At 40.1% G+C, this 16,143-nt stretch overlaps 1 protein-coding gene across 1 annotated transcript; it reads right to left on the bottom strand.

Moving 5' to 3' along the window:
- Positions 1-1,348: 1,348 nt before the first annotated feature.
- On the bottom strand, positions 1,349-10,543 carry wfs1b (Wolfram syndrome 1b (wolframin)). Its single transcript, XM_063497154.1, has 10 exons — positions 10,410-10,543; positions 8,724-9,119; positions 6,337-6,413; positions 6,010-6,154; positions 5,726-5,899; positions 5,555-5,635; positions 5,260-5,420; positions 4,110-4,346; positions 3,905-4,023; positions 1,349-3,751 (listed from the first exon to the last, which is right to left on the bottom strand). The coding sequence occupies exons 2-10, from the start codon at positions 9,115-9,117 to the stop codon at positions 2,203-2,205; spliced, it is 2,937 nt and encodes a 978-aa protein (XP_063353224.1). The 5' UTR covers positions 9,118-9,119; positions 10,410-10,543; the 3' UTR covers positions 1,349-2,202.
- Between the last annotated feature and the right edge of the window lie 5,600 nt (positions 10,544-16,143).

Genomic DNA, 16,143 nt, shown 5'->3' on the forward strand with positions numbered 1-16,143 from the left:
TTATGAAGCTCTTAACATTGCTTAACTGTTAATATGCACCCTTTACATGGCTTTTCAAGTTATGTAGTGTAAGGCGCCACCTTGTGTTATTATGCACTTATTACATGTGGATTTAAAATGCCTTGCCATATGGAGGCTGTTAAAATTTAACTGTATTGCTAAGGGATTTAATAATGAATGAATTTAATTGAAATAATTACCAAGTTTCATGATTCTGTACAATTTTTCTGTCTGGTTATCTTTGTTCTGCTCTCTGCCTAAACTTGAGTTTAAAAACCCCACAATCATCTATTTTATGCTTTAATGACAGTTAATCTGAGCAAAATACATTTCTTCATAATTTAAAAATAACTCATGTTAACGCTTCATAAATATCAGAAGTTTTTCTTTCAGTCTCTGCTGAAAATCTAATCATTTTGTGTGTTGTTCACTGTCTTCATTGTTCCAGTGTGAATCAAACTCTTCTTAAATTGGACACATTAACTTGTAGCAGGAAAGGCGCAGGCGTTAAATAATAATTTAAAATGGTTCCGCTCCTATCACAACATTGTGTTTTACATAGAAAGCATGGGCTCACCAAAACTGGACACCAGCACTGGAAATCCTTAACTGACCTGTAGAGTCTTGATTTCATTCAGATGGTCGTGTCAGAATTTGGCATAATTGAGATGAAAACATGGATCATGAACACTTTTGCCCGGTCATGGGAGTGTAATATATGGGGGATATTTTCTCGGAATACTTTGGGCCCTTTACTATTAAATTAATAGCATTTTATTTACAGAGTATTGTTGCTGACCACGTCCATCCCTTTATGCTCACCGTGTCTTCTGTTGGCTTCTTCCAGCAGGATATCACACCATGTTCGCTACCATGAACATGACAAAGTTCAAATCATCTCAAACTGGTTTGTTGAGCATGACAGTGCGTTCACCGTACTTAAATAGCCTCCACAGTCACCAGATTTCAATCCATCTTAGCACCTTTGGGATGTGGCGGAACAGGAGAATCACATTATGGAGGTGCAGCCGGCAAATCTGCAGCATCTGTATGATGCTGTCATGTCAACATGAACCAAAATCTCTGAGGAATGTTCCCAGAATCTTGCTGAATTTGTGCCATGAAAAATTAAAGCAGTGCTGAAGGCAAAAGGGAGGTCCAGGGTACTAGCAAGATATGATTAAAGAAGTGGCCAGTGAGTGTTTAATGCACGAAAAATCCAATAAATTACATGAGAAGGGCTAAGATCTTGTTTGAATTTTGTGTCTAAAGATCAGTAAAATATAAATGATTTCTAATAAAACTGCAACACACACACACTTGATTTCTTAAAATATTTATAGGACACAGTACAGAAAAAAGTAGTGACAACCTAACTTAAACCACATCATCACTCTGGGATCACAAATGTTCAATATATTAAATCCCTGCACAGCAGAGATGACGACAAATACAGAGAAGAAAGACATGAGGGTAAAGAAAGCCAAACCTGGTTAACTGTTCTGTAATAAATAAAAGCTCTGATGCAGCAGAGCTCTTAGAGACTTAATTTAGTCTAATCGCTCCCAAATAATATGCTTCAGAAGGCACTTGAAACCTGTATGGACAAACTGTACGTTAAATAATTATAGGCAAAACATATCTATATGACAACCTTGCCTTCAACAGCGGTAGCTACACAACGATGCAAGTGCACTTCAACAAGGCAAGTGCAGAAGATCAACACTGATGGTTTTGGCCACAAAAAGTCACAACATACAGAAAGATTTGCAGATGTAGTGTTTGCATAGCATCCAGTAACAAATCAAAATTATGTCATTACTATACTTAAGATGATTAGCTTAAACCGGATGAAATGTTTATAACAAGCTGAACACAGCGAGGTTTACATGACGTTTTCCTCATGTGGCGTTTGGCAGTAAAGTACTTAAAAACCACATTGTTGTGTGCTTCTTGTTTTTTAGCATTAACTGTTTCTTCGTTATATGTAGTCACGCATTTTGGCTCAAAAGCTATAAGAATGCAAACACACACACACACACACACAAACACTCGCTCAGTTGATAGATCACATATCTGAAGGTCCGTCTACTTTTCTACAGTAAGACACTCAAAAATATTGCTGTCCGATTCTTTTAAGATCAGTGGGTAAAAATCATTAGTGTTCTTCACTGATGACAGTGTTATCCCCAACCATCTCGTCTATCCTCCCTGCTTTGTCACAACCTCTGCTTCGGTCTCCGTCTCTGAGTGTTGTCCGAGCTGTGCAGTCAGGAAGGGGTTGAAGAAGAAGTCAAAACCGAACTGGAGGGCATTCTGAGCCGTACGCCTCCAGTCATGTTCAATCTTGTACTGTCTGCGGCTGGGAAGGCGGGCGTCGCCGCATGACATGCAGTGAATGGCTTTCAGTTCAAACACAGGCCATTTGGAGCCTAAACGCCCCTCCAGTATGGTACTGAACTCCACCAGGCTGCCAGTGTTTAAGTGTAAAAGCACAGACTTGAACTCGTTACTAGCCCGCAGTACTATGTCCTTAGTGGCGTCTTCATCCTCGATGATCGTCCCGTTCCTGGTCTTCCTCTCGAGTGGCATGCCCATTGTAACTTCAAACTTGTATCGGTCAAACCGTTTGATGTGGCATTCGTGCTTTGCCAGTTTTTTAAGTTTACACAGGGGATCTTCAGGAGGAGGAGCTGGGGCGGGCAAAGGCTGGGGCTCAGCGGTCGCATTCTTCAAGTCGTCACACAGAGGATATGGCTCACCGTACAGGCACCGCATCCAGTTCCCTACAAATACAGGCAGCAGGTTGATAACCGACTGCGGCCCGTTCTCAATGTCGGTCACACGGACATATTTGAATCGTCCCGTCCATGTGACACGATGTCCTTCAAGATGAGAGCAGAGAATCTGGGTTTGGGCCATGTTGGACTCCTTCCAGGCCAGAGGGCCGCAGAGGTTGCTGTACTCAGGCCACGTCAGGGTGGAGTTGTACACCTTCATGCCCTCAGACCTGTAGACGTACATCCAGCAGAAGAGCACCACGGCACTGAGCCAAACCAGGATGAGCTTGACAACACTACTCCGCGACAAAGACCGAAACACCTTGATGGGGTTGAGGCTGAAGCGAGTCCAAAGCCTCAGCACCACCGGCACAAAGCAAACAGTCAGTGTGACCACCATCTTGGTGACCTCCAGGGTGAGAAACCACTGCACTAACTGGATGATGAGCATCGCAGCCATACCCAGTGAAAGTATAGGAAGGGCAAACAGGAAGAGGAAGTAGCCCACACATGTGCGGATGAGTCCTATTGCCGAGGCATTATTAAGGAACACCAAGCAAAGCTCGCACCAGGTGAAGCAAACCAAGTAGGGCACCAAGCACAGATAGGTGCCCTTAAAGCCTCTCAGCTGGGCCATACGGAAGAGGAGATAGACAAGGTGTCCATACAGCAGACATGGCATCCCCAGGTTTAATGCCACAATATCTCCAAGAGGCACAGTGATAAAAGTCTTCCCAAACATTCGGAGGAACCACAGGGACTCCGGGAAAAATTGAGTGAGGGAGCATGCTCCAGAGAGGACCTCTGTGACAAGGGCTTTACGAGCGAAGAGCTGAGCTGAGGCATGAAGGCTGAGGAAGGCGGTAATGGTAAAGAAAAGAGCAACAGCAGCCAGTTCTGAGCAGGGGATCCAGGATTTATCAGCTACAGGGAAGGAGAAAACCACAAAGACCACCGAGAGCAGGAAGTACCTGAGAAAACAAAAACAACAAAAAAGTAATTGTTTTGCTGCAGAAACAGTTCAATTCTTCTTTATGGTAATATTAAAGGAAGAAAAGATCAAATTGAAGCTAATCTTTACATTACTAAACAGCAAAATTAGCAACTGAGTGATGTGCACTTACAGATAAGGCTCCAAGTGCGTCCATCCAAAGTTGGTCTCAGCCTGCTCCAGGTCGAGACCAGGTTCAAACTGAGCAAGCAGGTCTGTCAGAGCCCGGAAATTTTCCCATGCTTTGGAATTCTGTAGAAAGAAATGTTTTGTTTTAATAAAACAAAGGTACTATATTATCAGAAATCACTAAATACATCTAGTACATCGTGACAAACCTGAAATACACGCAGTGTGCAGATGATCATGGAGAAGAACGAGAGGTAGAAAACCAGCAGGGGGATGATGAAGATGAAAAACTCGATTGTGAGATTGGAGATGATAAAGAAGAATATAAGTGCGTTAACGTGGTGGGTGGGGATCAGGGCGCTGAGCCACTGCATGCCCGCTCGTGACGCCCAGTCGATAAGATGCTCTTTTATCTCGAGAAGGGCGTACAGAGGAAACTTCAGCAGCTGGGAAAACAACAAGGAAGACAGAATCAGTACGTCGCAGAGATGAAATCAGACAAACAAATTTCTTTTTAAAATTGAATGACTAAAAAACTTTTTCTGGTGATGTTAAAACTGCTGCCTTGATAAGACAAACCTATGAAACCCACTTCTCACAGGGACTTGAAGGTGATTTAATGTGTTTCATTGGGAAAAACTTTTTTTTTTTTTTAGAAAGACGGTGCAGATCTAGTTAATGAGATGATCCTGAGAAAATCAGTTTAGTTTAGACCTGAACACTTAAAACTAGCTATACAACTGATGTTTTTTCCCCCTTTTTGATGAAGCTATTAATTATTATTCATTATCTGGTCCAAAAGAAGCCAAAAATACTCAAAAAAAAAAAAAAAGAAAAGAAAAGAAAAGAAAAGAAAAGAAAAAGAAGTTCACTGGAAGTCTGAAGTCCCAAAAAAAACATTATCATTTGTGACCGGTTAAAATTTTCTGTTCACTGCAACTTTTAATGTTCATTTAGTGAGTGTATTTGAATTATTTCTGGCTGTTAAATTAAGGATCATATCAACTGACGACTACACAGGTGATGCTGTGGCTGCACACCTGGTCGTGCTTCAGGTGAATTTACGTCAGGTGAACATTCATGTCCTGACTGATGAAGCCTTGGTTGAGCTGTTATTACATGTAATAAACCAGCTTCCAACTGAATATTAACACATAAAGGAATGGAAAATGATTTAGAAATATAATTAGATGGTTGATTTTCTTCCACAAAGGCTAATAGTGAAAGAATGAAAACAGAGCAGGACCGAAACTGATTAAGTTGCAGAATTTGTTTCACTTTTTCACAGATTTGCTAAACTCAAGACAAGCAGAGCGTGAAAAGAAGATGACAAAGGCAGGCCACTACCCCCCAAACCACCTTTTGATGCAGGGGCAGTTCATCTGGATTTTTCACTACTATTTCATCATCGTCATCATCATCATCCCCTCCTGCAGCAGCCATAACTGGTGAGGGTGTAATACCCTGGGCGTACTTCTTGGTCATCTCAACAAAGTCATCAAGACCCACATGGGAACTGGCTGCAAAGAAGTACAGAAGAAACATTATTACTTTTATTTTGCTCTGACAGGTCTGTAGGACACTTTGGGCTTGGGGAAATGACAAATTGTGCATGTTTAATCCCATTAGAAGACAAATTTCAGACCACACGTACCCTCACTGGTGACCATAGTCTCCAGGACTCTCCTCTGTTTCTTAGCAGACCTGTTTAGTGGACCAGGGGATACTGGTGTGTCTGCAGATGGAGGGTAGAAAGTATAATTAAAAAAAAATGAATGCCTTCAAAATGTAATAGATTTGAAATAGAGTATTATTCCTCTCGTACCTGGCTCTGTGTTAACATGTTCAACGTTCTCTAGCATCTCAGAAACGGGCACCGACTTCTTCCTCTCTGGGTTTAACTTCCAGTACATGAGCAGAGCTGCCTTCCTCACTCCTCTCTCAAAACGAGTCTCTGTACACAACTTCTTCACCTCCTCAAAGTTTTCCAGTGTGATGCCTGAAGAACAAATGAGGATGAATGCACAGACGAACATTAGCTTAATCATGCTCCAGTTTCACACTGGTTCCATTCTTCTAAAAGCTGTGCACTAAGAGTAGCAGTCATACCTTTCCTGGAGGCCAAACACTGCTGCAGCAGTCTGACCGCATCCTTGCGGCCCTGTTTAGCAGCCTGGACGAGCCAAGTGACCGCTGTGCAGTTGTTCAGTTCTTCATCGCTTTCTTCTGCCAATGCCAGGAAGTAGCGGCCCATCTGTGCAGACACACACAGACATTTAGACTTGCAACACAAGCATTACTGTGACTTAGTGACCTGTCCGTCCTATCAGCATATCACTCTAAAATAAAATGTATAATTACTTTGCTCATATGCTCTGTCATCACCATATGGCGACTAAAGTCCACAGTGTCTGCAGTATGATCATTGCCACTAACCTTAGTCTGTGCCTTGGCATCACCTGACTTTGCTCTCTCCTCCAAATCCTCAAAACTGACCTCCTCCTCTGGCTCCTCTGAAACACAAAATACATTTTCAAAATCCATCCAGTAGATTTTAGGGCTCTTTAACTCTTCCCCCCTTGGATACCTACTAAGGTAACCCTTGTTTTTCTCTTTTTTATAAATCATTGGTTTCTGTGGTATTTCAGGCCCGCTTCCAGAGCACTGGGTGTGCATCAGAGGTCAGTTAGGGTGATATCTGCTTATACAGCTTACTGGGGCTAGCCTTGGAAAAACCAAGAACCTATTCAGTTTTAAATATCTTTATTAGCAAGCATATACAATACAAGTTATAACTGTTAGGCTGAAATTAATGCTTCAGTTTTTAACCAGATCGTTAGTTTTGTAATTCCAAATAGAAAGCTCTGGAAGCTGGCCTGATAATGACAGAAACTAAGGGTTACCCCTAGTAGGTGTCCAAGGGGCAAAGAGTTAATTGAGACCTGCTGGATTTGGAAGGGACCTTTGGTTCCATTGTTTCAGAGTCAATGGGTGATTTGAATAAGGTTTTACTAGAGCTAGATGCTTTAAATAAGATGTGCTTTAAATAAGATGTGTATTTAACACGAGCTTTAGATATTTTCAAATGTGTTGTTTTACCATATAATATACATACAAATATCTCATTTGTGAATTTTGAAGGTTTTACATGTCAGATTGAATGACATTTCAATGGAGCCTATCCCAGCTGTAATAGAGTGCCAGTCTATTTACAGGGCTAACACAGAGAGACAGAAAGATAACCAATCATGCTCACTCCACGCCAACTGAAGCCTAACACTAGCCCTTTACTTCTGCCAGCAGCAGTTATGATTGAACCACCACTGAAGTTCTGTTAGTTGTGTTATTGATGCTGAGCAAAACATGCCAGTGTCTTTAACACGACTTCAGTGGTTTTATTTTCATAATCTTTTTTTTAAACTCTAAATCCTATAGAAAAATGCCATTTGTCCAGGGAACCGAAGTGACACCAACTTCCAGTTTGTCTTACAAAAAACCTCCCTGCTGAACTCTCTGTGATCATTTCAGGGACACAGCTTTGAAAGTGAGCACAGCTGCCCCACACAGGGTGCTGTTTGAACCTTCTGTTAGAGAGCAACAGCCAATCAGAGGATGTTGGCCTTAAAGGTAAGAGAGATAAAATAATTTGGTTCAGGCAGTGGATGAACGACGTTGTATAAGAAAAATATGAATTACTTTGAACTCTAATTCACGCAGAGCTAACCAAGAAAAGTCCAAGAATAAACATATGGAGCTTGATATTATGCCCATTTAAAAAAAAGCAGCTATTTAATATATTAGGTTTTCTTCGGGTTTTTTGAAGGAGTAACTACTCCTTATTACTCTACATTTTTAAATACTCTGCAGATGTTCCCAACAAACAAAAATAGAAACAAGAGACCAGCTCAGTGTGGCAATCTGTGACATCAGTGATCCCAGAGCATGAGCATGAGTCACATCCTTCCAGAAACAGCTTTGGCCTTGACAAGACCTGATAATACCACAGAGCCCTCTTGGTTTAATTATCATCTTCCTTTGGCTAATGATTTCTGCTACACTTAAATCCCAGTTCTCCAAAGGAACAGGATCTCACACCGAAAATGTGTCTGCTTCCCGTAAAATAAGCGGTCATATTTGTTCTGTTTAAAACAAACAGCATGAAAAACAGATGTGGAAACACTTTTCCGAGATTCACAATGCTCATGCGGGCTGTAAGTGATACTGGTGAGTGAAGGTGTGGTCTGCCTGTGCCTGTGGATCTCAAGAAGCAGAAGAAAATGTGAAGCATCCAGTAACTTACACTGGTAAAGCCACGTACACTTTAACCATCTGCCTGAGCCCTAAAATAACTGTTTATTTAGCACAGCAAACAGCTGCTGCTCATTCTCCTGGTGTGCAAACACTTCCACAGTGGTGCAGTCCATCTCCCTGTTTTACTTTCAGTACATTCAGAACTTTAAGACACTTAATTATATTATTTTAGACAGCTAAAGAAACTGGAAAGTGTTTACTTATGAAATGACTGAGCAGGTAAGCTAAATATATAAATCACTGCAAAGGCCTTAAAAAGATAAAAAGTGCTATTCCCCTTCAACCAAAAGACGTCTTACTTACATACTGTATTTGTTTAGTTTAAAAAACACATGTGAAACCATCTTTTCTCTTCAGGTCAGCAAAAAGGGAGAGGCTGCTTTACATGCTGAGGTAAATGTCTGTGGTCATGGAAACACTGCACTCCACACACACAGTAACCTGGGAGTGTTGGCTGCACTGATTCCTGAAGAAGTGCAAAGTGAAGGTCGAAGGTCAGTTTTGATTCTCACCTTGCTCTGGTGTGGGAGGAGTCTGTGGAACTGTTGCAGGACCTCCAGCAGCTGATGATCCAGTCATGGGATTTCCCGTAGACGCGGCGTTTAGCTGAGATCTGCCCCCCTGGGAGAGGCTCCTGATTGGTTGCCGAAGAGGCGAGGTTGTCGGTGTGGAAAGGGAGGAAGAGCGGTAAAGAAGATTTGGAGAAGTCCGAGGGGAGGCAGTAGAGGGAGAAGACGAGGGTGTGGCTGGAGGTGTTGGCATTGTGAGTTTAGGATTTGGCCAGTTTGAATTTGTTGTAGTTGGGTTAACAGATGAGCTGAGAGAGGAAGGTCCGGGTCTCAGGATGGTAGGAGACGAAGGGTCCAGTTTGGAAGCGGATGAACTGGCAGTTAGCGAAGGATCCATGGCTGAAATTAAACCAAAATTTTAAATCAATTAGGAATGTTTGGGGGAACAAACACAATCCCAGTGATTTCTGAAAGATTATGAACAAAACATTACTGTGGTGATACTAGTAATGCTGCAGTGTGTGAAAAACAGCAATGCATATACAGTATGAAGCACATGTTCAAGGACAAGCAGCTAACAGAGTGCACCTGTTGCAAAGTAACAGGTGTTTTGAAAGGTTGTGTTCCCTCATCATCACATGAGTTTTCTCCCAAGTGAGATTGTACTGGGGGGAAAAAACAATCAAACAACCAGTCACAGTGGATGGCTGTCTTCCTTGAGCCTGGTTTTTGACACTGTCACCAAGTGCTTACTCATAGGGGGCCATGTGATTGTTGTGGTTTCTTCCTATTTTCAATATTCTAGTGTCTTTACAATATAATATAAAGTGTCTTGGTGTGACTGTTGTTGTGAATTAGTGCTATATGAATAAAAATGAATTGAATGCAGTATGTACCAAATATTCATGAGGAATTTTTAAATTAGATTTTTAGTGTGTGTTTGGGGTTTTTTTTAAGTGTGGAGGGGTGTGCTTGATCTCCCAAAGTGTTAAGGAAGGTGGTATGTCAACCACATGAATACCACTACCAAAACTTCTCAGAATTTATAACAAGACTTTCAATTGTCTTCAGTAAACCTCTCATAGGTTTTAATATTGTGCATAACTGGTGTAAAATGTGTCATTTGATTACTATAAAAGAAAAGCTGCTTTCATACTACAGATGAAACCAACAGATCTCAGCCACGTAGCTCAGACTCAGGCAGATTTCCAAAACAAATGTAATATTTACCTCTGTTATCTTAGAAAGCTCCTTTCCTTTTACTAATTAAGGCCAAATAACCCCCCACACAATTTTGTTCAGATGTGTGCTACGAGGTGTATAGTCTATTTTAGATATTATTAACCGAGCCCTGGGTAGCTATATTGAGAAGGTGACATCCTTAAAGTGCAATGACTGCAAATCAAGTGTCCTGGTGCCCCTCTTGGATAAGCAGGACAGGGCTCCGATGACAATAACTTTGCCGATAAAGGGGACTTCCAAACTAAATTTAGAACTCTTAATAAAAGTTAGCGGCAAAAAGAACGCTATATACACACGCAATGCCATTTCTATATATAGGGCCACTGCATTTGATATTAAAAAGACAGCAGCAATTGGATGTGGCAGGAGGGGTTAGCTGAAATAACCGGTGCTTTAGGAGCTAATGCTAACGAGCGCTGACATTCAACACTTCTAATGTCGGCTTACCTTTCCCGTGACAACACCAGTTTAATGAAACCCTCCAGATTAAATTGCTTCTGGGAATATCGCAGTTTGTTCACTATTTAGAGCCCCAGCTCATTCTTCCCTCTCCCCTGAAATCCGCACGTCCTCTGGATTTTGTGGTCAAACTCCAAACACACACGAAAGTCTGTCAGCTGCTCCACTCCACGTCCACGCCCACTTTTCATTCTGCGCAATGTGATTGGAACGCGCCGAAAGCTCGTTTTTATTGATTAGGATTTGATTGGCTGCAGTGGCAGGAAGTTCAAATAACCCTAAAGTCAAGAGAAATCAACTGTCGAACGACAGTTGAGAACATTTGTTAGAATTCATTTAGCATGAGGACAGAAAAAAATTAGTTCAGCGGTAACAACGAGTTACTATTTTGGAGCTCGAGTATCCTTTAAATTCTCCTATTTGTTTTTATGAGTCGTTCATCGATGTATATTTTTTATGCTCGCAAAAACGCAATATTGATTTTGTACCAGCAGATGGCAGCACAGAACTAAACTAAAGTTAGCTATGGTCATAGTTAAATGTATAGGTTTTGATAATTGAAGTGGATTTGTTTTGTAGAAAAATTATTAGAAAAGAAATGTGCTTTTCTTTAGTATTTATTTAAATATTTTTACGCTAAGTAGAAGCATAATCCTTCCCCTGCTCTTTCTCCATATTGCAAAGATTAAATCATTTGTTTATTATGTATCACTATTATGATATGATAAAGAATGATACTGTGATGAGGGAAAGATGAAATACAAGGAAAGTCAAATTGATTGTGGAAATTTATAAAAATAGTGCAATTTACTTTAAGTCAAATTTAAGAAATACCAGTGTAAGGTGTTATGCCAAACAATTAAGCAATCAGGTTTACTTTAGAGTCTTTGTCCCATAAGCATGTGTAATCATTTTAGAGTGCAGACAAGTTGAAGCTATTTACAAGGTAACACAATAGATTTTTTTAAAAAGTGTGACAGCATGCCACTAAATATATGAATGGAATGGAATAAACATCTTGCAGGTTTCATTCTGTGAAAATAGCGTGTTGATTGAGATCAGACTATAAGATCTGCAAGAGTCTCAGTAACAGACAAGAAAAGGAAAACATTCAGTTCAGACTATGCTCGGAGGAAGGGCACTTAGTAAAAAAAAAAAAAAAAGGAAGGAAGGAGTGCAGACAATTAAAGGAGTTTAAAGACATTGGGACTCGGGGGCGAAAGAGTGAGATTAAAGTTCAAGTGTAGAAAGTTCAAGAGTAGATAGCACACTGTGGGAAAAGATGGAAATGAGGGCAGTAATTGCTTAACTGCAGTTGCACTAAAGCAGTTATGTAAATGGTTCTCGATTAGTAGATTAACACAATCCAGTTGAGAGGATAAGCAGGACCCTTACAGTGCTTTTGGTCTCTCACATGCACACCTGCAATCTGCATACATCAGGAAATCTGTCTTTTAAATGGGCTTAGACACACATGCACTCAGAGATGTGTCTCTCCTAAACTAAGCAAATCAGCTCTGGATAGTTATTTGTATTATTTAGCTTGTTATGAGTCCAGATCTTTTGATTATGCAAATCCCCTTTGCAGATTTGTCAGGACTGCACTGCCTGTGCCTGAGACGGTCACAGTCAACAGTTGTGGGTTTTTAAAATGTGGTAATTACTGAGGTAATTGAACACTGAAACAGGCTGTTCTTAATAACTCCAGTCTGCTTGCTTTCTCTCTCACTTTCAGTGTATACCCTCCAGGAAGTAATGACTCAAGAGTCAAGCAATGGAGACTCCCCATCAGGTTTTCTGTCTGGTAAACTTTCTCATGCAGCTCCAGTGATTGGAAACGGTTACATGACACAACATGGCACTGAGAGATTTTGTCCAGGATGCACTTGAATCGCCTCATCTGTGTCTAGGTAACAGGTCTCTGTAAGTAAAATAGGGGCTTCGCCTACAGACTCCCCCTGTAAACCCAGTGACTCTCACAGGAAGAGAGATCTGAGGAGAAGGTGGAGGAGGAGGAGGAGATGAGGTATGGTCAGTAACCATAGTAACCAGAAGGGTTATATGAGAACGGACACTGACTGGAGTGAAGGTGAGTATTTCTAACTCAAATGCAGCCCAGTCACTGTTTTGACCTTTGAAGTTGCTCTCTGTAGAGAAACGGGCTGCTGTACCGGGTGCACTGCATCCAGCTGATACTTTGGTCAAATACAAGACCTAAGGAACATTTTTGTAAAGCACATAGTCTTTACGTAGCATTTGTTGATAAGAAATATATAAACGACATCACAGGCAAGCAACATGTTGTCCTGCAATCCGCTTCACATTGAGGATTAAAAGGAAGTAATCCAACTCTCATACAGGGCCACTGTCTAAATATCTTGAAACACGAACCACTTGGATTAATATAACTCCAAAAAAGTCTCAACGTGCTTAAATCACTGGAAATTCCAACAGGCTTTTTAAATGTGGAAAACTCAACTCCTTCCCATGGGTTAATTCTCAGCTTCAGGCAGAACTCACATATTGATCTGGCAGTTTTGAGCCTTGAGAGAAACAAGGGTGGAGGAAAACACAGCACTTACACAATGACAGCAGAAATAATTTCATGGAAACAAGCTTTAGTTGTAACTGTTTAGATCTTGGTTGTTGATCTTGATATTACATGCTTTGTCTCAATAGATGAAAACGCCATCATACTGGTGCAGAATTTAATGTGATTTTAGATGCAGTAATTCACAGTACATAGCATAAATACAAGCTCTAAAGTAAGATTTCTATTTTAATATCAGAGGTTCAATTTACAAACTGAAAAGTTATGCAACACATTGTTTAAACTTTTTTCCACCCCAAAAACAATGCTAATACAACACAATAACTGCTGTGGCTGACTCACACTCCCCATAATGTGGCTATAATGGCACACTGTATTTCTTGAGCTTTTAAATACTAGAGCTTTCTAGTGGAACATCTGAGTGCTTTTGAAAGCAGTTTTTCCATTAAACATATCGTATTTTGGCTAGATGGTCAACGTAGAGAAAAATCTCCTTTACTTTCTTTGAAAGGGCTTTAACAGGCCAAAATGCCTTAAAGACCGATGAAGTCATTCATTCATATTCTGAATGAAGGTTTTGGAAATATACATGGAACATCAGGCTCTGATTTTTAGTGACTAACAGCAGTGAGTCATGCCTGGGAATCCTAATTACCTTCATATGAAAGTGTTACGTCAGCATGAGCACTGGAGACTCGAGTTTACATTGTGTTAAATAGGTCAGTTTAGAGGATGGCTGCAGACATGGACTAAAAGGTGAATGTTTCACCAGTCATGTGACTGCGTGTGTGTTTCCATAAAATCCTGCATAAACAACTAAGTAGTTTGATATATTCCTCATCTGATTCTTTGGGCTCCCCTGAATACTAAGAGCCATCTCTAAAAGTTTAATCTGCACACAGTCATGAATATGTTAAGCTTATTATGGACAGCTCTCAGGGATATGCCGAGAACCTAAGACGATTATGTTAAGTTAATAAAAGCAGTGACTCCCCACTTTACCATGTTTCTCATAACCAGACAAAAGAAATGTAAATAAGCTGATTTAACATTTAGTTAGTTTACAAACTAACTAGAGAAAACCTTTACATCTGTGGCAGTGCAGTTTGTCTTCTAGTCAAGGCACAAGACCAGCTTACAGTGTGTTTTTAACCTTAATCTACCATCACTTTAACACTTTAATTATCACCAATTATATCACCCGAATATAATAACACCTCAAATTGGTCCTTTATCTGAGGATGAGAACTCACAAGACCTAATCACAAGGTTAGAGTGACGTCAAAAGGAAAAGTTTCCTTTATCCTGTTTCTGTGAACTCTACTCCTGTTGTTTTTTCAGAGTGGGCACTGTACAAAAACAGACTAAAAAAATATAATGCTGGCTAAAAAAAAAAAAAAAGTACCTCAGGCAAATCAATTCACAGAAACAATCGTTACAGTTCTCTCACATGCATTTGCACTGTGAGACAATGCTTCACCGAAATAAAACCAAACACACAATTATTTTAATATTTTTTGTTGCTGTTTCTTTTGATTTTAATCACTCCATCTGTGTGTCTGCTGGCCTGAGCAGGAGCATGACAGGAGTGCAGCCTAATACCCCAAACTCACCCTATCTGCTTTGCCTGCATTATCTCACTCTAAAATGTCCTGTACATGCAAATATGATCCGTGACAGCTCTGAATAGGTCACGACACAGGCAAAGACTAATGTACACAATTAAAACTCCTTACGGACTGTGTGTTTTGCCTCTTCCCCTTCCTGTGCCTTGAAATAATGGGCCGCATATGTTGCTGCCACAGAAAACTGTGAGCATGCATGTATGTGGCCCCGCTGGTGAATGGCAGACAGGCAGGCACAGTGTGGAGAGGCAGAGACAGGCAGCTGTGCGTAAGTAATGCAGTCTCTAGAAACTGGGTCACACTCACGCCACTGTCATAATATCAGAGTATTTCACCTACTTTTGTGATCTGACAAGTCATATTGTCCTAGAATAAAAGAAATATGCCCATACACACATGTATTCACTTCATTTAGAGCATCATAGTAACACTATTGAACACACTGAGGTTGTATGATAAGGTTATTTAGTTCATACAATGAAGCACGGTAAGAAGCACAGTAGGTTTTAAATGAAATATACTGAAAATTATCAACACCATCAAATTTATAATTAATAATTAACACATAATACAAAACAAGCACAAAGGATGATTCAGAGGCATCAATAAAACACTTAAACCGATTGCAAAAGGATTTTGGGGGTCATAAGGTGTAATGATGAAAGGATATTAATCAGAAACAGTGTGTTAAAAAGTAAGAAAATAAACTTGGAAACACATAAGAAGATGGTGATACTCAACTTTGACCTTATAAAGATGTAAAGGATAATGAATCTGAAAATATTATTAATTTTTCTATTTTTTAAGTGTATTCCTTATTATCTGGCTTAGACTAATGTCCCAATAAGCAAATATTTGAAATGAATTCATTCTGATAACTAATGAAGGGAAAATATCACACACACTCCTGTTGAAAGCTCTTGATAATCCTGTCGTTCACAATACAAAACACAAACACAGGCTCCAAGTAAAACTTTGATATTTGTCTTGGCAGAATTTCAATTTACAAATTAAAAAGTATAAATTAAATTGAGCCTCTGGCTCAACCATTAATGCAATACTATAACTTTGCTAACATGATGAAACGTCAAAGAAATGCACATTGAGTCTGTGTGTGGTATTAAGCTCAGATGTTTGGGCTGTGCAATGGAAACTTTGAATAGAGTCACGTCAGTAAGTCAAGATGTGATTGAAGAGTGGACTGTTTTCTTTTTATAAATCCACAACTCATGAGGCTGTCATCCACTTTAGTTGGATTTTTGGGTTTTTGTTGAGCGTAACAAAGCATTCTTTCTTTAAAAAAAACATTCAAAAACCTCAAATAGACCTTTTTTCTCCTCCCACTGCATTCACACATGCATCCACACCTCTTTGGTCCATGAAAGTCCCAATTTACCAGCAACCACTTTAGGATTTAACACTTGGAACCAACTCTTGAGCTCTTATCTCCCTAATTTGTCATGAAATACCAAAGAAACAGGCAACGCATTGTTGTAAAAATGTCTCTTGGTCAATGGTTCTCATCAATTGTGCTTTTGAGCCGATG

This window comes from Pelmatolapia mariae, linkage group LG2 (assembly GCF_036321145.2).
Source record: "Pelmatolapia mariae isolate MD_Pm_ZW linkage group LG2, Pm_UMD_F_2, whole genome shotgun sequence".
NCBI classification, from domain to species: Eukaryota; Metazoa; Chordata; class Actinopteri; order Cichliformes; family Cichlidae; genus Pelmatolapia; species Pelmatolapia mariae.

Coding starts and splice junctions, on each gene's coding strand:
- wfs1b (XM_063497154.1), bottom strand. CDS start 9,117: ATGGATCCTTCGCTAACTGCCAGTTCATCCGCTTCCAAACTGGACCCT. Junction 5,636..5,725: donor ACATGTTAACACAGAGCCAG/GTACGAGAGGAA, acceptor CTCCATCTGCAG/ACACACCAGTATCCCCTGGT. Junction 4,024..4,109: donor GCACACTGCGTGTATTTCAG/GTTTGTCACGAT, acceptor TTCTTTCTACAG/AATTCCAAAGCATGGGAAAA.